Below are 22,517 nucleotides of genomic sequence, written 5' to 3' on the forward strand. Positions count from 1 at the left end.
TGCAACGATGGGAAAAATATTTAATTAGATTACTCATTACTGAAAAAAATAATGCTGTTAGTAACGCCGTTATTACTAATACTGGTCAAGAGCGGAGGTACAAGGCTCAGTTAAATTGTGTCTAAATCACAACATAATAAGTGAAGAAATAAGAAAAACTTATTAAAAGAGATTGTGTTTATTTATCATTTCTTATGGTGGGAGTAATATTCAATGGTAATAACTGTAAAACTAAAAAACATTTCTCCTTCCATTTTCCAGACAGAACCATTCTAGAGACATCCTCTACATCATGTAAGCAGAACTTACACATATCCTACTATATCTGACCTGGATTTATTTGAAATGGTCCTAACAATGTTTTGTGTAAAGTCGGTCCAGGATTAGTGGACTAACAGTGTGTTTTGGACCCCTACAGCTTCTGACAACGTCTCTCTCTGAGAGACTCGTTGACCAGATCCAGAGACAAGATTGATGAACGCAGCATCCTGCACTGATGTCACATATTTGGACATCCTCTCAAAATAACTCAAAACCTTCTTGAATAGAAAACAGCTGGACTTTTTTCTATTTACTGTTTCTTCGTTAAAGCTCCAATAGACTTTGTTCAGAAGAAGCACTGTTACACAATGTTTACTCTAAATCTGTAACTAAAAACCTTTCCGTTTTGATATGGTTCAGTTAAACAGATGAACTTCTCGGGTAACTTTTAATGTTTAACACTTCATCTCTCAGCAGAGTGCAAAGAATAACAATACACTGTATGTTGTGGTCTAACAGCACCATTTAAGTTGCATTAATGATGGCTAATGTGGAATAATGTCTGGAATAATGGAAACTGAGCATTTATGGAAGCTTAGAAAGAAGCCAGAAATATTCAACAAAAACTTTAAGACTGAGAACAAGTGAAACTGTTTATGGTTTCAGTTGAGTCAAAGTGTTTCACTGCAACTAACAAATGCTGATGATTAGAATAAAATGTGATATAATAAACCCCCAAAATAAAGTATTTGTACTGCAGTTTAAATGTCTAATATACTAAACTAACAAGAGAAAATATATCATTTAATCTAGAAGCAGGTTCCAGTTAAACCAGTTTTTGTTTTTACAAGGAAAACTGAGAAAAGCTGAGACTGAGCCAAGAGGAAGAGAAGCAGGCTGCAAATTTTTGATGGGTGAAAAAAACAAAACAAAAACAGATTTCTCCTCCTCACAGGTGTGGTATCAAACTTATACGACATAAGACCGTCTCAGTGCAAAGTTCCAGGAACAAGAGAGCCTTAAATCAAACCACAAGTTTTCCATGACGACAAAAGTCCTGAAATATCCAGTTATCAAACAAGCGATCTGCACTATCACCATTCAGTTTTTCCAGTATTCTTTCTCAAGCTTGTTCTAAAATATTTGTCCTGCTGCCGACCCTTATGACCCAACATCTGGTCAAATGTGGCCCTACATTGACCCTTTAGGTCACCTCCTTATTGCAGCTTGCGAACGCGTGGCATTATTTTCTGAAGACGAGCACAAACCCCCGCTCCGCTGTGTGAGGATGCTCTTTCACTGTTAGACCTTCATAAGTTTAAGCTGTTATTGTCGGTAGATGCAGCAGCTGATCTGATAAAGCTCACAGAGGAAAGTGTGAGTTAAGATTACACAGATGTTCAATACTAACTGTGTCTTGTGGCTATACATGAATATCAATGAAAATACCAGAAAATGCAGTTTTTACAGAATGTGATGTATTATTTACAGTATGTACTCAGGTAACTCATTTGGAAACCATTGTCTAAAAGTGTCATGTTGAGTTACATTATTATGTCTCACCATCTATAATCCATCAGGACTTTCAAGTCATCAAGTTCAGGTCTTCCAATCCACCTGATTTGAACCAGGTGCTCTGATTAAAGAGTGTAGGTAAAGCTTTTTTTTATGTTTATGCATCTGGCAGACGCTTTTATCAAAAGTGACTCACACTCATATCCCAGGTAGGCAGGTAGTGTAAGGGAGACCTTACTGTCTAAGGACCCCTAGTGGAGGTAGCTTTCATGCAGTGTCAGCTTTTTAACAGTGACTGCTGACATGTTTTTCACAAATGTATTTTCTATTATCCTTATTATTGTTGTTGTTGTTGTTGTTGTTCTAATATACAATCATTGTAAATATTCAATTTGTTTTGAGCTACTTGACTAATTTGAATTTCCCCCAGTGGGGGACAAATAAAGTATTTTTCTATTCTATGTTGAACTTATTTTCTTTTCCCCTGTTTTGAAATTAATATTTTCATTGCAGAAGATATCTCTGATTTGAAATATCTAAGCGGTGCATCCTCCTAATGTTTTTAAATGTTAGTAATATAAAACCTTACCAGTTGATTCAATATCAGCTGCAGCTGTGTGGCAGCAGCAGGAACAGAGGCCTTAGCGAGGGAAGTTCATGTAACATATTGTATTTTATTTTGGCAGCAGGGCCTTTATGTAATAGCCAGTGCTCCAGTTGAGATTTATTTTAAGCAATGATCCTGTACTAATTGGACAAATAAAAAAAATAAAAAAACAGACTCAGAAGAGAGAGTGGAACAAAAGCCTGAAGTGTTGTAGTTTCTATCTCAACTGATGATAAATTAAAAGGCTTTGGCGCCCTCTGGTGGTTCATGGTTTACCTTGATTTAACAATCTTCAATGGGTAACGCACAGTTTATTGGGTAAGACATATTAAAGGAGAGATTCTCCCCAACCACTCTACCACCTGAAGGATGCATGTTGGCCTCAGCAGCTATTTAGTCATGAGAGGAGGTTCAACAGTGTGTTTCAGCTCTCTGGAGTCAAAAATACTTAATCACCACTCAGGATAAAACAGTGATCAGAGCCAACATAGAAAAAAGTCAAAATCCCAGATAACAAGAGTAAAACACAGATATTCAACATGACTTTTTGATACTGGAGAGGGCCTGTTGTGCTTTAATTTACTTTCTAAATGTGTGAGCTCCTCTGATGAAAGTATTAAGATTGAACTAATTTACTTTAAAATGGGTCAGTGTTCTGACAATATCAGTGATAAACTTCCTCTCATCTTGAAGGTATTTCATTTGATCCTTCCTTTCCCTCAATGTAACTCGGTTGTATTCTTCACTATGACATCAGGGGTAAATACCCATCTGTCAAAATCTGCACCTACAGTTTGGAAACTAAAATAAAAAGCAAATGTTTTTTCTATCATAGATGAGGAAAGCCCAGTTTTTTATCAAATATGAAATTATGAATATACATAACCTTTGTTTTTCCTTTTTGTCATATAGAAATGGCTCTCTTCTCCATATTGTTGTTTCATACATAACAGCATTCAGATATGATGCATTTTTGTCTCTCCTTTTCTTATGAAATAACTAAACCATATAACTTTTATTCATAAATTACAAATATGTTCAGACAAAGCATGATTATAGTTAACTTTGTTAAGCTTTAACTAAAAACTATTCACTCTCAGACTCTCAGAGCACGGAGCAAATAAGCTGTGCTGCAGCGGCGCGCGTCTATGACGTCATACCACTAGACGCTTGTGTAGAAAGACCCCAATAACAACAACACGGCAGTTCCAAACTAAATTAACTAAAGTGCAATAGTACACATTCATTCGTCATTCGTAAGTATTGGTGAAATAAAGACAGATAATGCCTTATTTAGAGTATATTCAATGCCCCGTTCACTGCCGTTATATGGATATACGCAGATCTTCCAGCATTGTTTAGAGTTTGGGGTTGGAAGGACTCAGTTTATGCTTGTACCTCTCCAAAAGAACACTTTCAGTCACTTTGAGGGACTTTACCTCCTGAGTGGCTCAGCTGACTTGTGGCGTACCACAGGGCTCAGTCCTAAACGCTACTACAAGCATGCTAACATGTTATGGTATAATGCAGTTTGTATTCTGTGAGACGGCATGTTGGACGCACGCCATATAAACCATTACCTTATTTAAGCTAAACTTTCTTAAGTATAACTATCTGTTTACATAATACAACAATAGTCAGTGAAACAGCTATTGTAGCATTCTAGAAATTAAATATACAATTACAAAGCACATAGGACACTATCTGTTCTCTGTTGAGAGATGTTGGCAAATGCCAAACATCCAATCAACCACTTTGGGCAAATAAGGGTGTATTATAATTATCTTATTATCATTGTGAGAATGTTGTTAAGCATTCTCCAGGTCCTTTCAAAAATACCTTTCAGGCCTTTTGAAACTTCAGCAGCTAACTTTCTGCTAGATTTTTGCTTTGCATTTCTTTTCTTTTCTCCTTCTATTGTTTTTAACCCTTCACCTTTTTCTAATGAGACTTTTGCATTTTTGTTCAGCCCTTTAATCAATTCATAAGTTTTTCCAATAGCTGGAAATCATTCCACTATTGTCATTTCAACTTCAAATTCCTTCCACCAAGATTTCAGCAACTGGTTTTCTCCTAAAATTAATCTGTTTTCCACTTTTTTTGCATATTCAGCTATCCCCATTCAGCTTATCAGCATTCTCACTGCTGAAATATTTAAAGTTCCTCTGGAAATTTATTACATTTGCAGGTTAATTTCACAATGACTGCCTAAAAGTAAGTACAGCGGATGTATAAAAAAAAACCTGTTAAAATGCCAGATTTTTGTGATGTTAAAAATGAGACCACACTAAACATTTTCCAAGCTTTTCCCACCTTCAATGTGATCAATAGTAAAACCTGTACAGTTCAATTGGAAAACAAACAAAGTATAAAAAGTAAAAAACGTACAAAAAGCCTTATACATTGTTGAAGTCTCCTTTGATTTAATCACAGCATTCAGTCTTCTTGGTTACACACCTGCCATCAGTTGAAGAGACTCTGATTAAACCCCAAATAAAGCAGGATTTTTCTGACATCTCCTCACTTGGCTGCTGCAGCCACAGGGTTCACAGAGAGCTTACAAAGCATCAAAGGGATCTCATTGTTTCAAGGTATCAGTCAGGAGGAGACAAAATATCCCACAGCACTGGATTTACCATGGAACTCAGTGAAAAAGCGGAGAAAATATGGGTAATATTACAAAGAACTGGATGTTCCCCAAAAACTGATGAAAAGACAAGACGAAAACTGGTCAGGGAGGCTGCCAAGAGGCCTACAGCGAACACCATACCCACAGTGAAGCATGGTGGTGAGAGTATCATGCTTTGGGGTTGCTTTTCTTTAACTCAAACTGGGGCTTTGGTTAAGGTGGAGTTCTAAACAACTCCAAATATCAGTCACTTTTGGCCCTAAACCTTCAGGCGTCTGTTAGAAAGCTGAAGCTGAAGAGTTCAACACAACAATGAACCAAAGCATCCATCCGAATCATTAAAAGAATGGCTTCACCAGAAATAAATTAAGGTTTTGGAATGGCCCAGCCAGAGCCCAGACTTAAATCTAATAGAAAATCTGTGAAGTGACCTGAAAACGGCTGTGCACAAGAGACGGCCTCCAAATCTCACAGAGTTTTTTTGATGTGCCATGCTGATGGACTCCTACCCAGGAAGACTGAATGCTTTGATTAAATCAAAAGAGGCTCCAACATTGTATTAATTTAAGGGTGTGCACACTATAAGCAACCAGCTTATTGTACAATTTTTATCTTTTTTATTTTTTCTCCGAACAGATTTGTTTGTGTTTTAATTGAACTGCACAGGTTACAGGTGACATTAAAGGAGGGAAATGTTTTCAAATTATTATGGTCTAATTAAAAAAAACAAAACTGTCATTTTTAACAATGACACGTTTTGCTATATAAAGTATATAATGTATCTGATATGATTTTAGTCTGCAAAAAAACCTATTTTAAGATTAGCACATAGGCTATATATATCTATATTTTAAAAAACGCCCCCATCAAAAAATAGCTTTTTAATTTTTTCATGCTCTGATAAAATATTTTAATGAGTATTTGTCTTCACACCTCTCTGCCTCCACTGAAAAACCATCAGCACGTCTGTATTTACAGTGTGTTAAGAATGATTTTCCATCTTCAGTTAATCCCAGATATATTCTTGTTGTAGTATTTGAAAGAATCTATCATTCATCAGATTATTTGGTCATGAAGAGGACGTGTTAACATCTGAGCCAGACTCTGCGAGTCTGCTACCAATGCATTGGATTTACGCTTATGAACCGTCATGTATGCACACAATAATAATGGACACTAATAAACATCAGCGCTGAACCACATACAGTAATGGTGCGTTGGCCGGCCTTTGATGGTCTGACGTCCAGATGTCCGTCGCTTAGAATCCCGGTCGTTCTGGTAACTCACTCCGATGCAGCGTCAATACTGACGCTTGGTGTCCCCATGCGTGCCGGTGCGTTTAACAGTCCCTCAAGCGCAGCGTTTACTTCACTGATCCGCTGAATCGTAGTGCAAACAGCTCCATGTTTCTTCTTCCAAACGAGGCAATGTTCTATCTAAATGTAGTGACTAAGTCTTATACTGTAGCAATACTGGCTGCTAATTGTTTGCTGGTAGGCAATGTTTTTATGTGAACTCAAGTATAAATCAGGACGAGACTCCTACTTTGTGTTTCACATCATATCAGCGATTTATTTTCTACCTAATATCCATTTATCTTTCCATTTCCATTCAACAAAGCAAAATAAACTTAAACCGAGCACATTAGAAAACTGCTTGCCCCTTCAAATCAGCAACACCTGAGTAACATGACATTTGACCTCAAATAACCAAGCATGACCCCGGGCCAGCGTCAGCAGGTAGGACACAAGAAATTAAATACAACCCCCTAGTGGTTGAGGGAAAACTTCACAAAATAAAAATTAAACATGGCTCCAACGAGATAAGAAGGATTACCATGATTACACTGAAAGGTGGGTTTATGCGACTTGTTATAATAATGTAACAATTTTCTAAAATGACAAAGGGGCAACTTCTGGGGGCAATAAATCAATCATCAGCTTCATTATTACAGTCTTACCTGAATCAGGGGAAATATATCAGCTCTATTAACATACATGTTTCATAAATCAAATGAAGACCATTGTTCTTCAAATACTGATTGTGAAATTAAAATGTTAAAGAAAAAAGTTAAAGGGTAGTTTTAACCTTAAAGAGAGCACCATAATGTTCATACACAAAATTCATACATAGAATTATGAACTGTGAGGGGTACAAATCCACCTGTCAGCTGGCTGACCAATGGTGTCATTTTCCAGTCAGCTTGTCTCTTCTTTTGGTGGTCCAAACAAAAAAATACCAGTTTTACTCCCATCATAATTTCATTTGGTGTTCACTGTTGTCTTCACTTGTAGCCTGTAGAGACACAGATGGAAATGGACATTTGGAATAATTGGTCAGACTCAGATGCCTGGAACTCTTATTTGGCAACTCTGTTTGGTTGCATTTCTTACTTTTATTCTGAACTTTGTAATTGAAGAATATGTTTTCATTTGGGTAGATGGTGTTAGGGGTGAGATATTTGAACACTTATTGTGCCAATATCCAACAAGTTCAAGTACTTTTTTTAGGTTGAATATTATTGCTTGTCACAGTTCTTCACAACTTTGGTTCTCTTTAAATAAAATGATGCAAAAATATCCAGCCTTCTTTTTTTCCTATGTGTGGCGGGAGGGAGGCCCACGACAAAGGGGATTTATGTATTCGCCAGTCCATCACAGGGTCACACAGAGACAAACGAGACACACAAACATGCACGCTACCACCACACCATTGTGCAGCCCGCGTTATGAATCTCGATGTCTAAAAAAGGATTTCAGCAAGATCATGTACAGTGATGTGATTATATATATGATGGAGTACTCACTGTGGATGCTTCCATCTGAATTTCTACCTCTGAGGGATCTGAGGCTACAAGCATAAAACAAAACAAAATTGTAAACAATAAAGACAAAACTAGAAAGAACTGAGCTATTACAAATGTTCACATTTAAATAGTTGATGATATGATATGATAAATGTGTCATTAATCTGTTTATCTGACTTACCGTTTGCAGGTCTGAACCCTGAAATACAGAAAAGAGATAACACTAGAAAAAATTATTCACATATTTTTTAGTGAATGTCAGAAAACAAGCTGTAAATTGATAAATGTGTTGTTATGTGTACCGTTAAGATGCCTTCTCCGAATAAAGAATCCACTGATGCAGAGCACCACCAACAGCAGCAGCAGCCCCTCAACAATTGCAATGACTGTAGAAGCAGAGATCCTTGAGGGAGAAACTAGAACTAAAATAAAAGAGTAATACATTATTTTTATAACGGCACAGAGAAGAAAATGTTTAATTTATGAAGTCCATTGCTCTAACGTACCCCTGTTGCTTCTGATCACTGCTTTTTCCAGTCTGACTGTGATAGTTTTTTCAGTGTCAGTGCACTGAAACACACAGTCGTACCTCTCCCAGTCTTCAGGTGAGGTTGATGAAACGTTCATTTCTACACTCATCTGGAAGGTCCCATCATTATTGGGAAAGATCTCTCCATGTTCCACATGCTCATGGATCTCCTCTCCATCTCTCCTCCAGAATATCAAGACCCTTTTAGAGTAGAAACCTGTAGCATGGCAGGTGACTGGAGAGGAGGGAGTCTTCTGGAGGAGAGACACTGAGGTCAAATCTGTTTGAGAAAGAAAAGGTGGGATAGAGAGAATGAAAGAAGTTGAAAAGGCAGAGGACAATAAGAGAAATTTCACAGAGAAGGAAAAATTGGGAGAGGATTTTTTTTAAAAAGACAGGTCAAGTTGAAGATGGAAAATCATGAAAGATAGGGTTGAAACAGTTAAAGGTGCATTTGATGACTGTCTCTCCCCCTTGTGGCCCAATTGTTGAAAAACGTATGCTAAAGTGCCCTGTTGGGAGCCAAAACATGTCCTAAAGTGAGTCCTTGGGAGCCAAAACGTGTGCTAAACTGAGTCCTTGGGAGCCAAAACATGTGCTAAAGTGCCTCCTTGGGAGCCAAAACGTGTGCTAAACTGCCCTCTTGGGAGCCAAAACGTGTGCTAAAGTGAGTCCTTGGGAGCCAAAACGTGTGCTAAAGTGAGTCCTTGGGAGCCAAAACGCGTGCTAAGGTGCCCTTTACAGTGGTGAGGATTAAACTGTTAATCACTGGTTCCTTGTTGGAGATGAATCAAATTGTAATGCCACAGAAAAGGTACTGAGCATACTGATGCTTTTATACAGTATACATTCAGTCTGAGAAAAATGCATAAATATATCCATGAAACACAGAATTGTGTTACTTTACCTGGTTTCAGCAGATGGTCGAAGGCAAAATGATATTGCAGTAACATATTGCAAATTTCAATCACCCTCCCCATGGCTGCTATTTCTTCTTCCTCAATGTCCCATTTTGGTTTGATGATGGCACCCAGAGGACTGTGAGCAATCCATGTAAAATTCTTCCCAAAATTATTTTGGTACATTGAGAAAGGTCTCAGGTCCAGTTGCAAAAGGGCTTCACCGTTATAAGCAGACTGTACAAAAAAGATGATTTCTCCAGTCTCATCATTCGATTCACAGCCTATCATACCCTGTAAGATGTGGACAGCTGAGCAAGACAAACAGACAGCATTTGACACAGATGTATGGATGTATGAACAGTAACAACCAACATGAAACATACACCTCCTTACCTTTATCAGGGTTAAGTGCCTTCAGCGTATCGATATTATTTTTAAACACAGGGGGCCAAAAATGAAAACACTCTCCATTGGCTATATCCAAGAATGGTTCTCTAAAGAAAGCGGACATTCTTTTAAGGTAAAGTGGATTAATTCTTCTGTTGTTGTTACTGTCACAGTAATCGATTTGAGTCTCATCCAGTTCAGTATTTCCCATAAAGTCTGGAAAATTTGGAACTCCAGAAAACGCAGCGCCCGATGCCGTCAGTTTCACTGCAGAAAGAGTATTAAGTATTAAATTAAATATCAAATGATATTCAGAGTGTAATATCATGAAGGCCTATGTGCAAACAGTCAGTTACATCAGTCACAGGATTTAAAACAAAAAATGAAGCAAACACAAGGTGCATGACTGATGTGACTAAAAGCGAGTACCTGCTGACGAAATGTGACAGAAGAGAAGCAACAATATCATTTTCATTTTGTTTTTGTAGCTTTGAATAAATATAGCTTGAAGAGTCAAGCTGTTCAGGTGCTTAATCTTCTCATGTAATCCAGTTCTGATGAACAAAAGTAAAAGGACATTTATTACTAATGAAATGTATCTCACCTGGAAGGTATGAGAAGGGAGGAGACAGTGGGGGGGAGGAGCAGAGACACAAACATTAATCTAAATCTAAGTACAATAAAATGTAATTGGACTCAGTTTGGGCTCATAACAGCCTGAAGGCAGTAATTTAAAAGTGGTTTAAAAGATCTTTTGTTGTCTCCTTATATTTTCAGACTAAAGTTAAAAAATGTCCTCTTGTTTATTTCATTGAGCGTTCCCTGTGGAGGATCTTTTTGTTTGTCACTTCCTTGTTGTACTTTCCCTGGTGTTTTATTAGAGTCTATCAAAAACCTGCTTAACCTGAAAGCTTTCTTAGATCTTTCATGTTCTCTGTTTAGTGGTTTAGAAGTGGAATCTGTTCTGTAATCCTGATTAATATCTCAAGCAACATGTCAACACAAGATTTTTCTCAGCAAACACACAGAAATATTTAGTGTAACCCGCTTGAAAATGGGTCAAATAATTCGTATTTATGTCTTGAGTTTTATTTCTTTCAATTTTACAATTATAGGTATTGTACGTTTTACTTTGAAAATATATCTTATTTCGGGATTTTATTTTGTTAAAAGTGGAAGTAGTGTGCTAAAATATTTACGGACGCTTAATATTGTTAACGCATGGGTCGAGCGCTGCTTTCGTCCTCTCGTGAAGGTTGAAATTAAAGAACAAGGTTGGAGAGCTGTCGAAGAAGCACTTTCAGGACTTTTGTCGTCATGGAGAACTTGTGGTTTGATTTAAGGCTCTCTTGTTCCTGGAACTTTGCACTGAGACGGTCTTATGGCGTGTAAGTTTGATACCACACCTGTGAGGAGGAGACATCTGTTTTTTGGGTTTTTTTCCCCCATGAAAAAATTTGCAGCCTGCTTCTCTTCCTCTTGGCTCATTCTCAGTTTTTCTCAGCTTTCCTTGTAAAAACAAAAAACTGGTTTAACTGGAACTTGCTTCTAGTTTAAATTAACTATTTTCTCTTCTTTGTTTAGTAGATTAGACATTTAAACTGCAGTACAAATACTTTATTTTTGGGGTTTAATATATCACATTTTATTCTAATCATCAGTATTTGTTAGTTGTAGTCAAACACTTTGACTCAACCGAAACCATAAACAGTTTCACTTGTCTTAAAGTTTGGTGAATATTTCTGGCTTCTTTCTAAGCTTCCATAAATGCTCCATTTCCATTGTTTCAGACCTTTCTCCACATTAGCCATCATTAATGCAACTTAAATGGTGCTGTTAGATCACAACATACAGTGTATTGTTATTCTTTGCACTCTGCTGAGAGATGAAGTGTTAAACATTAAAAGTTACCCGAGAAGTTCATCTGTTTAACTGAACCATATCAATCAAAACGGAAAGGTTTTTAGTTACAGATTTAGAGTAAACATTGTGTAACAGTGCTGCTTCTGAACAGAGTCCTGAATCAAACTGTTCATGTAATGCAGGGCTGCATAGCCATGTTTAAATTATTTAAACTGCATGTAGGCACATTAAGTAAAACTGACATTGATTGAAAAAAATCAACAGCTGGTGGAGCTGAGCCTCAGCGCCCCCTATGGGCCAACCGCCACTGGTTTGTTATCTGGTCCCCACCAGATCAGGATTTTGTCCTCCTAGTTTTGCCACATTTCTTTGGTGACAGAAGAGCATCAGTAAACATTCAGCCATGTTAGACTCAAACATGAACACCCTTTAATACCTAGATATTGCTTCTGTTCTAATAATGTAAACACAACATGTAATGTCAAGACAGATATATTCATTTATCATGTTTCCACATGATTTTTAACTTAAATTTATCCACATGAACAACATCATGTGTAAAGAGGAATCAGTGTGGAGCTGCAGTGCCGGCACAAGGGAACGGACGGACGTGGGGCCCCCCTCCCCCTTGGAATACTTTTTTTTTTAAATTGTGACTTGTAATCCCCTTTTATTTCTTTTTACAATTTTATTGTGCAATTGTAAGCATTATATTCTGGTGTTTTGGTTTTACTGTTTTAATAAATTATTTAGACGATACACGGCAAGTGCGGTCCTTCTTAACAGTGGAAATCTTTATTGGCTGGTGTCAAAGAATCTTGCACCTGTATTGATGTCTTTGTTCTGATTACTTTTCTTACCTTCCTCCTTGAGAGCGAACCACCTGAGACGTTCCCTGACACAAAAAAAAGGTGTTAGAACACAGCGTGAGTTCATTTTGACTGTATGTGGGTTGAATTAGAAAAAAGATGTTTACTTAGCTGTTTTTTCCTAAAAGCTCATCAACAACTTTGTTGTCACTTAAATGCAGATGACAGACGATCACAAAAGGAAAAATACACTTTCCTCTTCTTCTTTTTATCATTAGTAATTTCCTCATTTCAGAGTTTGGTTGATTAAATTCCCAGTTGCTATCAAATGCAGCATTGTTATGACCAATAGTAATAGGATATAATGATGCACCATAGGTTAGCTGGCAGCGTTAGCAGTTGTAGATAATAATGAGAAATGTAATAAAAAATGTAATAATTTCCATATCATAAATATAATTCAAAATATTCATCCACTCTCACATTGTGGGAGGTTCAGGAGGAAACCAGTGTCTTCTGAGGGCTTTTTTACAAGCAGGTACAGCGATACAGTAAAGTTATTGAATAACTTTGTCATCAGCATCCATAAATAAGCTGACATGAAACCACAAACAATGTATCAGTATGTCATAAATCAATTCAGCTTGAGAAGGGAGACTCAGATTCATGAGTTTATGAAAAATGTTTAAAAGTTGTCTTTACTTTCTGTTTAGCCTCAATCTATATAACTCATTATTTTTCACAGTTGAGCACATTTCCAAAAAGATTTTCACATTTCCAACAACATTTGTTCAAAGCATGTTCAGTGCAAATGTTTCCTTTAGGTATTCAATTACTTCTATTTCATGAAAAATCACGGACTCTTCGTCCTCCAGACTGAGGAGGAGAGGGCCCATTTGACTTGTTGTCAGCATTCAGTTCAAAAGCAACATATTCACATTCTGACAATGCCTTGCAGTCCAGACCTCACCGCCTGAAAACATGAGCGTCATGAAACACAAAATACGAGAAAAAAGACTCAGGACTGTTGAGCAGCTAGAATCCTATATGAGGCAAGAACGGGACAACATTCCTCTTCCAAAGGTGCAGCAGCTGGTCTCCTCAGTTCCCAGATGTTTACAGATGTTGTTCATAGAAGAGGGGATGCTTCACATTGGGAAACAAGGAGCTGTCCAAACTTTTTGAGGCAAGATTGTCTAATATTTTTCATGAAATATCTCACTTCTAGTAATAATATGCATTCTGTTTAAATAACTTTATTAAAAATCAAATATATTAATGTTTTCTTAGTAGGGTTTGCGGAAATTTCCGGTTCTTAGATGCATCGCTATTCGGATGTGGACGATTCAGAATCGATTCACAAACGTCCAAAACAGACACAACACACGTGTATCTGGTGTAATTTAGGGGTTAACTCTATTCCACCTGACGTAACTTTCCAGTTTGCATGCATTTCCATTTGTTTAATAGTTAAATAAAATATAATGGAAATTAATTCAACTTGTTTCTTATTACAAATGCACTGTTTTTCAAAATGGCAAGTTATGAATTCAGTGAGAAAATGTTTCATTTGCAAAATGTTTTGTAACCCTGCCTTGTTGTTTATATTTTCACAGCTTTCCTTGTTAGAAAACAAACAAAGAAAAAACTTAACTGAGCCTTTTTCTTTTTACATAAACTTTCCTAACAAGGGAATGTTTCCCCTGATAAGGAATTTTAGGCAACAAAGTAAAACAAGTCTGTTTCCTCTAAGTTTGATGGAGGCCTACAGATAATTTGGTCTTTTTTGCTCTTTGGCTCCCCCTACAGGTGTGGATGTTACTCTTTTGTCATAAAAACAAATCTCCCTGTGAGCCCTACAAATGTACAACCTCACAAATGAAACCATTTCTGTTTCAGACATGTTTGATGACAACAGCTTGCCGTTTTGGAATAATTTATGTTTGTATGTTCAGGTCAAATCTTAGGAAGTTTTCATTATTGCAGCCAAATTGACTAAAACCTTTGAAAGCTCCATTTTCATCATCCCAATGACATCATTCATCCTCTGAAAAATAGACACCTGAAGAAGAGAAACTGCAGTAAACACTGAGGTATGTCGGGTCTAAAGCCAAAGCTTTCAGTGTTTTGTTAACACTGTGGATCAATCTATCACCACCGAAACTGATGTCTAAACAACATTGAACCGACATTTAAATGTTAGATATATGTAGTTTATCTATGAATATGTGGTTGAAATAAACTGAGAACCAGTACTGACCACATGATTCAACAGTGTGATGTTATTGGTTTAATGACAAGTCAAAGTAATACAGAGAATTTAAGAGAAGGAATTAATTAATTTTGTTTGGCTCCTCTGGAACACCGTGTGACTCTTGTGGGGTCACTGTCTCAGGAAGGAGGGAAGAGTGGATGAATGAATATGAAAGAGGGAAGATTAAAGCAGGGATGGTTGAGGATGGATGGATGAGGGTTAGGGGAGTGGATTGGTGGATGAGATCGAGACTGATGGATGAATTCGGGAGAAAGACTAAAGTTGGATGAATGGATGGAGAGAATAATGAGAGAAACAGATAGTAGAATCAAGATAAATCAAATGGTCCTGAGGGGGTGGATGACATATAAGAAGGTTTGCCTGGTGATTAGAGCCTAAACTACCAAGTCAATTTACTTTATACAAGGAACACGACCGATGTGACAGAAGAGAAGCAACAATATCATTTTCATTTTGTTTTTGTAGCTTTGAATAAATATAGCTTTAAGAATCGAGCTGCTCAGGTGCTTAATCTTCTCATGTAATGTAGTTCTTTTACAGACATTTATTACTAATGAAATGCATCTCGCCTGAAAGGTATGAGAAGGGAGGAGACAGTGGGGGGGAGGAGCAGAGACACAAGCATTAATCTAAATCTAAATACAATAAAATATAATTGGACTCAGAAAAAGTTTGGGCTCATAACAGCCTGATGGCAGTGATTTAAAAGTGGTTTAAAAGATCTTTTGTTGTCTCCTTATATTTTCAGACTAATGTTAAGAAATTTCTTCTTCTTGTTTTTTCCCATTGAGCGTTCACAGTGGAGGATCTCTTTGTTTGTCACTTCCTTGTTGCACTTTCCCCTGTTTTATGAGAGTCTATCAAAAACCTGCTGAACCTGAAAGTTTTCTTAAATGCTTTTATTTTCTCTGTGTAGTAGTTTAGAAGTGGAATCTGTGCTGTAAGCATTGTAACTGTCAAAAGGTTTTACAAACTAACGGATTAAAAGAGATACAGCTGTCAGTGTTAAAAAGAGTCTGATCAGAGTAACCATAGCTCAAAAAATCTGTATTTCATAGATGTTTAAATCCAACATGGCACAGGTGAACCAAGTCTGGCTCGATACAATTAGTGTTTTCTCAGGTATCATCATCATGAAACATTTTTGATAATAATATTGGTTCTGCTGTTGGTGATCCGTCCAAAAATATCAGTTTTGTTGTCATCATCAGCTCACCGAAGTTCAATATCATTTAATTCTTGTTTAGATCCTGTCAAAACAGAAAAGTACAAAAATTTGAACAGTTTAATAGTTAAATTCCTTCTAAATATTTCACAATAGACATTAATCTCTGGTTCATAAAAAATTGCAGAGTAGACAAACCAGCTATTTCCTGGATTTGTGAAGAAAGCTGTTTCAGACATGCTTTTAATCTGGTGCCATCAGAACTGCTTCATGTCTGACGGAGTAACCTGCTGATTTTTCATAGCAAACTGTGACTGGTGTCTTACTGCATTGGACCAGAGACATTTACGAATTACTATTAACACGGAGCAAGTCTGAGGAGTGGAGAAAACTGTGCTTTATGTTCGCTGCAGTGTTTGACTGCAGCTTCTGCTCTCAGACTGACGAAGCTGGACAAACTGAGGATAAGCTGTTGGTGTGAAGTGCGACAAAACCTTTAAAAGGAAGAAGCCAGACAGAACATAACACCAGCTGTTCATTAAGCTAAAATATGAGAAAAGGTATTTTTCCAGCTAATCCCATACACCGCCGGTATGATTCACAAAGCAGCAGCACACTTGTCAGGATGATATCAAATGTTATAGTGATGTGAGAAAACTGTCACTATATAAGGACATATGTGTCATATGTCACTGGATGTCATGTCCCATGTCACACAAATGGAAAATATCAGACCACAACTACATAAAGATGTGAGAAACATGTTTTGTAAAGTTGATGTGTGACTGACTGAATGCCGTCACTTTAACAGAGTGATAAAGCCATTAATGTTACACATCTCATGTCTGAAACATCAACTACATGTGATTATATAAAAGACAAAAATACATGTGTGCAGTAAAGATTTCAGGACTCACTTTCATCAGTTGGAGTAGTTTGGTCTGAGGAATCTGCAGCTACAAGCAGAAAACAAAGACACGGTTAGAAGAACTGGGTGTTGAGAAACAGGAAGTATCTGGGAAATGAAGTAAATAAACATATTTTATAAAGGAGGACTCACTTTTTGCAGGTCTGAACCCTAAAACACAGATAGTAAAAAATATGAATTTAGAATTAATAAAATTCACAGATTTCTGCTTTGAAGGTAAAGTAAAAAAAACAGTTTCTTATAAACAGCAGTTTTGTAGTGTGTACCATGGTTGTTCTTCCTCCAGATGAAGAATCCAGTGATGCAGAGCAACAGCAGCAGCAGTCCCACAACAGCTCCAATGACGGCACCGGAAGGAAACTCTGAGGGAGAAACTGGAATCAAAACAAAATTATTCAAACAATCTTTCTACAAAACTATGGAGAGAAATATGTTTCATCTATGAACTCCACTGCTCTGACTTACCCCTGTTGGTCCAGATCACTTCTTTGTCCAATCTGGTTGTGATGTTGTTTTCAACGTCAGAGAACCGAAACACACAGTCGTACCTACTCCAGTCTTCAGGTGAGATCGATGAAACATTTAGATGAACGCTCATCTGGAAGGATTCATCATGGTTGAGGAGGATCTCTCCATGTTCAACGCCTTCATGAATCTCCTCTCCATCTCTCCTCCAGAATATCAGGGCGCTGTTAGGGTAGAAACCTGTAGCATGGCAGGTGACTGGAGAGGAGGGAGTCCTCTGGAGGAGAGACACCGAAGGAAGATCTGGAGAGATGGTTTGTGTAAATCTTTCTTTATTAACCTTGCATCAACTTTAATCAGCCCAGTCTGAAGGAAAATACGTCAACAGTTTATGTTTCTGGAAATCAAAAACACAAGCAGTGTGCACATTCTGTAAATAGATATTTTCCAACTTTTTTTAAATACATGTTCACATTGTTTACATGCCTTATTTCCTGGTGGCTGGGCTTGTATTTGACATCATAATAACGTTGTTTTATTTCCTAACCCTAACCAGATATTTGGCTGGTCTTAATCAAGTTGCTTCTGTGTTAAACCAAAGACAAAACACCTGTGAGCGGATATAACACAGGTAAAACAGTTAAAGAAGCTCCATTATGAGAACAAGAGTAGTTTTGTACAGGAGAACACACTGGACAAGGTGGCAAAGGCACCAAAGGCAGCTCGCACAGTGAAGAACTCATTTTGAAATACAGAATATAGAATACTTTCAAGATAAGTACAACAGCAACATATTTCCTGGTGGCTGCGTTGGTCTTGTGCTCATATTAAAACATAAATCCTGCAGCACTAAGAATACTAAACTATTTCTTTGGAAAGGATTGAAAAGGAAGGACCAACAGAGTAAAAGACTGTGTAGAACAGTTGTGATACATGCTTTGAGTTGGTTCCTGACAGAATATTCATGTTTACATTCATCTCTGACAAAGGAAAAGAGTAAAATCCAGAAATAGATATAAAAGAAAATCAGACCATTTTACTTTACCTTTTCTAGTCAGATAGCTCTTCCCATAACTCAAAGAAGTCTTTATGAACGAAAGACAAGTTGTGGTGAGGAAACCCTTCCAGAAACCATTACGGACTTCATTTGCATCCCACTGTTTTTTAATAGCTTCAGCTTTTGCATCTGAAATTATCCAAGTCTGTGTATCCATGTCAAACGAGATGAAATCCTCTCCATTGTTACCATACCGTACATAACCATTCACCTTATCTGTCTCATTGTCCCACTCACAGGCAATAGTTTGCTGGATAATAGGAGCACCTGAGAGAGACAGAGGATGAGGGATTATTCTTGTCACGTTTTTAGCTCTGCAATTAATCATCACTGCCAAAGAATCACATGAAATTTACACTTCTTTACCAGTTTGTCAGTTTTTGATGGTGAAAATAATAATGCTTTCCATGTTCAATGTTAATTTTGCACATATACTAGCACACTAGCATTTGCTAATATGTAAAAAACTAAAAGCAATTGGTTAAAATAAAATAAATGAATTGCTAAGTTGTCAAAAGCATTTATTATCTGTTGATCAGAAAAACAATTCATAAAACGTGTGACGTTACATGTATAATAAGAAAGACTGACACAAGTTATTACAAAAGAAACAGAATAATAACACTAAAGATCAGTAGAATTCAAAGAAGATGAACCAAAGTCAAACATTTTTGCGCTGTAATAAATGTTAGTCCTGCTCTGGTAACCAATCAGTAATATTTCACACTCACTTATGTTTAGTGAAACTTCAGTTATAAACATTCAATATGAAAATAAAGAGATGCAGATGCATAAATCTAACAAAAATAAAAAAAGCCTAAACAAACAACAATAAAAAACCAGTAACATACCTTCTGTTTGTCCTGAGTCCTGATTAAAACTGTCAGTTTCATCTTTGAGGGTGTGCCTGTAATCCAAGCATTCCTCTTGTAATGCATCCCATTCTTCTCTATTTTCCTTTATATATTCTCTCACCCAGTCATGTGTGACCGTTTCTGTTGTTGCATTGATGTCATTGTAAAACACTAAAACTCCCTGAATTGCTGCCGTCACTACAAATCCAGGGAGATTTGGGCATCCATTACATAGGAAATTATCAATCTCGAAGCTGTATTTCACTGGACAAAGAGAACGTAGTTAATTCAAATGTATTCATCATGCCAGCATTTATATATATATATATATATATATATATATATGTATATATTGAGGTAGAGAGAGAGATATATTCTGACTTCATTGTTCAATTTTAGAGACGCCTTCATTGTATTTACTTGATTTAAAATCTGTTAAACCTTTGGTGGATGCTCCTTTTATATCCTATCCAGACGCCCTCACCTGTCACCAGTTAATCTGCTGATTGTTGAATCTTACAGAATACTGCTGCTGTAGATCCTTTAAACGTTTCTGTATTTTGTTTGCCTCTCTTACAGCTTTTTAAACATTTCTTACTGCATTTGTTTCTTACTCTGAAACAAGTTACAGATTTAAGTCCTTTGTGCATTTTAGGAAATTTGTCACTTTCACTGGAAAACATATATTGCACATATAAAAGAATAAATTATCCATATATATATCATATCTTTATTATAGATAGAATGTAAATGATGTGCTTAGTTTCTATAAGTTTAAAACCATAAATGACTGAACAAACTTGATAAATTTGAACTCACAGCACACACTGAGCAATTTCACTTTCTAGAACACCGCATTAGTTTTAATGTGTCTGAATAGTCTGATGATTATCTTTAAACTCTGTGGTACAACATGAATACATGAATCTCTTTAGCTTATACAGTTCTCTTGGGTTATTCTGAGCTGCCACATTTATATACTTGAACAAATGCAGCACCATGAGCTACTTTGTTTAGCTCTAGAAAAAGCTTCTCTAGCAGAGTAATTACATACATTAGAATATTATATACCATTTAAATTTGTAAAATGTTCCTACCTGCAGTTGCAGCATTACAGAGGAGGAGTAGTGTAATTATCCCCTTCATCATGTTCGGATAGTTAGAATGAAGCTGAAGAACTGATCTGAACAGTCTGATGTTTCCTGATTGTTTTGTTAAGATCTCAATGAGGTGCGTCCAGTTTAACAGGGCCAACATTCTTTTAGTTATTTTCTTTTTTAAATGGACTTTAGTTTTTATTTAACACCAACAATGATTCTATCTTTCACTCTATGATTTTCTCTGTCGCATGTTTAACAGAAACTAAAGAGTATTCTTTGTTTCCTGTTCTGCTGAGTCTGTGTAATTTGAGTCTGTTCCTGCCCACTAAATCTCTTCACCTCAATTTGTCTGCTGCTAAAGTCTTTTTGTCTTTAAAGTCGTTATTTTCTTTTAAACAAACCTCCCAAACTGCAACTCAGTCTTTTTTCTTTCTTTCTTGGTTCATGGAGATGGGGTGCAGCTGTGAAACAAAGACTGGTGACTTGAGTGAACCTAATGATGTGGAAAGGAAAAACATGGCAAGAAATAAACCTAAAACCTGAAGAGAAGACATGACAAAAAACAAAACCCAAAACATGACTGTTTACACCAACACTTATTTTGGGTTCCAAGGACTATTTGCTTAAATGAGACATATTGTGCCATTTGTTAACTAATTGACACAATTTAATATCTGAGGTCTTATTGGGACGTATGAGACAGACTTTGGTCAAAATACACGTTAGTTTAAGCACTTTGGCTGTAGTCTGACCCCTAATGAAGCAGCTTTCAGCAGAGCCTCACACCACAGTGCTGGATAACTCAGATCAGTCTCATGAGCAGAAGGATCTGAAAGCTCATGTCTCAAAAGTTGGAATCAATTTGAAATCGTAAAGTCTGTAACAACTGAATCAGCACTCCTGTCTCTGAAGAGCTGGAGTTGAGCCAAGGGCAAGTGAAGACATAAAGAACACGAGTCGTACTGTGTTGTATAACCACCTTTCTTTCTTAATCATTGTCTACTCTTACATACTAATTTTACATACTTTAGTTTAGACTGAGCGAGACATTAGAATATAAAACTCTGTCTCACTGTTGAGGAGGTGGTTATAGTAGAAGTCATCTGGTTACCTTTTGATGTTATCAGTTATTCAGTAATACTGATATGTTTTGGTTGTTGGGAAGATTCTCTTGCATATTGTCCCACAGCATCAGGACCTTGATCTTTCTCCACGGTCATCTAATGGGACTGAATTTCAAATAGTGCCAAAGTCTGCTTGCTGAGTGTGTTTAGAGAGTGCACCTCTGTTTATTCTAGCACTGCATGTGAGGAGATGCACAGTCTCTACATCAAAGATATACCACAATACAAATGCATACATCTGTCATTATACTGAAAAACAAAGAAATAATGACTGCAAACTTGCTAAATTTAATATTTCTTCATCTAGAAATAACAGAGTGGTAATGATGTGGAAGTTCAGTGTTATCATTAGTTGATAATTAATTATATTAATCCTGGTGTCCTAATCTAGATGTTCCCTTACATACCCTGACACCGTACCACCTAACCTTTAAACTTTAAATTAGAAAAACGCAATCATATCTGAGGGCCAGGAGCAAATCACAAGAGTTGTATTGTGTCGATCTTAGGGAATTTCCCATTTTACTCTGTGACGAATGCAAAAGAAGATGTTTCCATTGATCAGAACTTCTGGCATCTTATCAACACCTGATTTCCATCTAACTTTAATGGAGGCCTGCAGAGAGAAAAGTTTCCTTTCACATTCCATGCAGATATGACTTTAACACTGACTTCTTGTGACTGCAGACACTCATATTCTTGCACAACTGGACACTATTAAACTACAAGCAGAATTTCACTGAAGTATAAAGAACCTGATCAAACTATCCACATGCCATCCACCCATCATCTCTCTTTGGTTAAACACCCAACAGGCTCAAGGTAGTCTGGAGCATTTCCTTGAGGGTGAAATGTGAATTACATTCTTATGGTTAGGTTTGTTTTTATCTTTTTTCTTAAAAAAAATTGAATCATTGTCTGTATTTGCTTTTAAATTAATATGAATGAAAAACAGAGCTTTGAACAGTCAGAAAACATCATTTGTGACTGTTCAAAGCAAAATCTTAGACATTAATTTCTTCAAACTCTGACACAGTTCACCAGATTTTATGCATTCATATCTGATAAGGCATCAATGGGAATTTACAAATGAATTTAGCAGGTTTAGTCATGTGGATGCAGAAAGCTCTCAGTGCTGCTTCCTGCTGCGGGTTGTTGCAGTTGCATTTTTCTTGTTCATGCAGAGAAAGAGCTGTTGTTGTCCTTAATTCATAGTCTTCAAAACATACCCAAAGTATTTT

General features: G+C 36.8%; 2 protein-coding genes and 2 long non-coding RNA genes across 6 annotated transcripts in view; 1 reads left to right on the forward strand and 3 right to left on the reverse strand.

Annotated features, from left to right (window-relative positions):
- LOC140274630 (DLA class I histocompatibility antigen, A9/A9 alpha chain-like) overlaps nucleotides 1–22,517 on the reverse strand; it is a 424,015-nt gene that overhangs the window by 15,321 nt on the left and 386,177 nt on the right. For 2 of the 3 annotated variants that reach the window (XM_072369995.1, XM_072369997.1), the window contains exons 1-2: nucleotides 20,150–20,271; nucleotides 19,050–19,316 (exon numbers count right to left, since the gene is read on the reverse strand). In XM_072369995.1, the coding sequence (XP_072226096.1) occupies nucleotides 19,050–19,316; nucleotides 20,150–20,201 (319 nt within the window). In that variant the 5' untranslated portion in view covers nucleotides 20,202–20,271. Of the gene's footprint in view, nucleotides 1–19,049; nucleotides 19,317–20,149; nucleotides 20,272–22,517 lie in introns of those variants that run through there. The other variant, XM_072369996.1, reaches the window with a different exon arrangement.
- On the forward strand, nucleotides 182–514 carry LOC140275112 (uncharacterized). Its single transcript, XR_011908389.1, has 2 exons — nucleotides 182–294; nucleotides 419–514. It is a non-coding gene; the product is annotated as an uncharacterized lncRNA (long non-coding RNA).
- Nucleotides 6,871–10,285, reverse strand: LOC140275579 (major histocompatibility complex class I-related gene protein-like; the record flags this gene model as incomplete). Its single annotated transcript, XM_072371094.1, has 7 exons — nucleotides 6,871–7,307; nucleotides 7,819–7,862; nucleotides 8,121–8,240; nucleotides 8,325–8,639; nucleotides 9,255–9,557; nucleotides 9,643–9,903; nucleotides 10,066–10,285. Coding segments are annotated over 7 exons (1,305 nt in total), but the record flags the coding sequence as incomplete, so codon positions are not given.
- LOC140274634 (uncharacterized) lies at nucleotides 16,626–17,045 on the reverse strand. Its single transcript, XR_011908365.1, has 3 exons — nucleotides 16,943–17,045; nucleotides 16,809–16,826; nucleotides 16,626–16,704 (listed from the first exon to the last, which is right to left on the reverse strand). It is a non-coding gene; the product is annotated as an uncharacterized lncRNA (long non-coding RNA).

This window comes from Leuresthes tenuis, unplaced genomic scaffold (genome assembly GCF_036924035.1).
Source record: "Leuresthes tenuis unplaced genomic scaffold, fLeuTen1.0.hap1 SCAF_18, whole genome shotgun sequence".
NCBI lineage: Eukaryota > Metazoa > Chordata > Actinopteri > Atheriniformes > Atherinopsidae > Leuresthes > Leuresthes tenuis.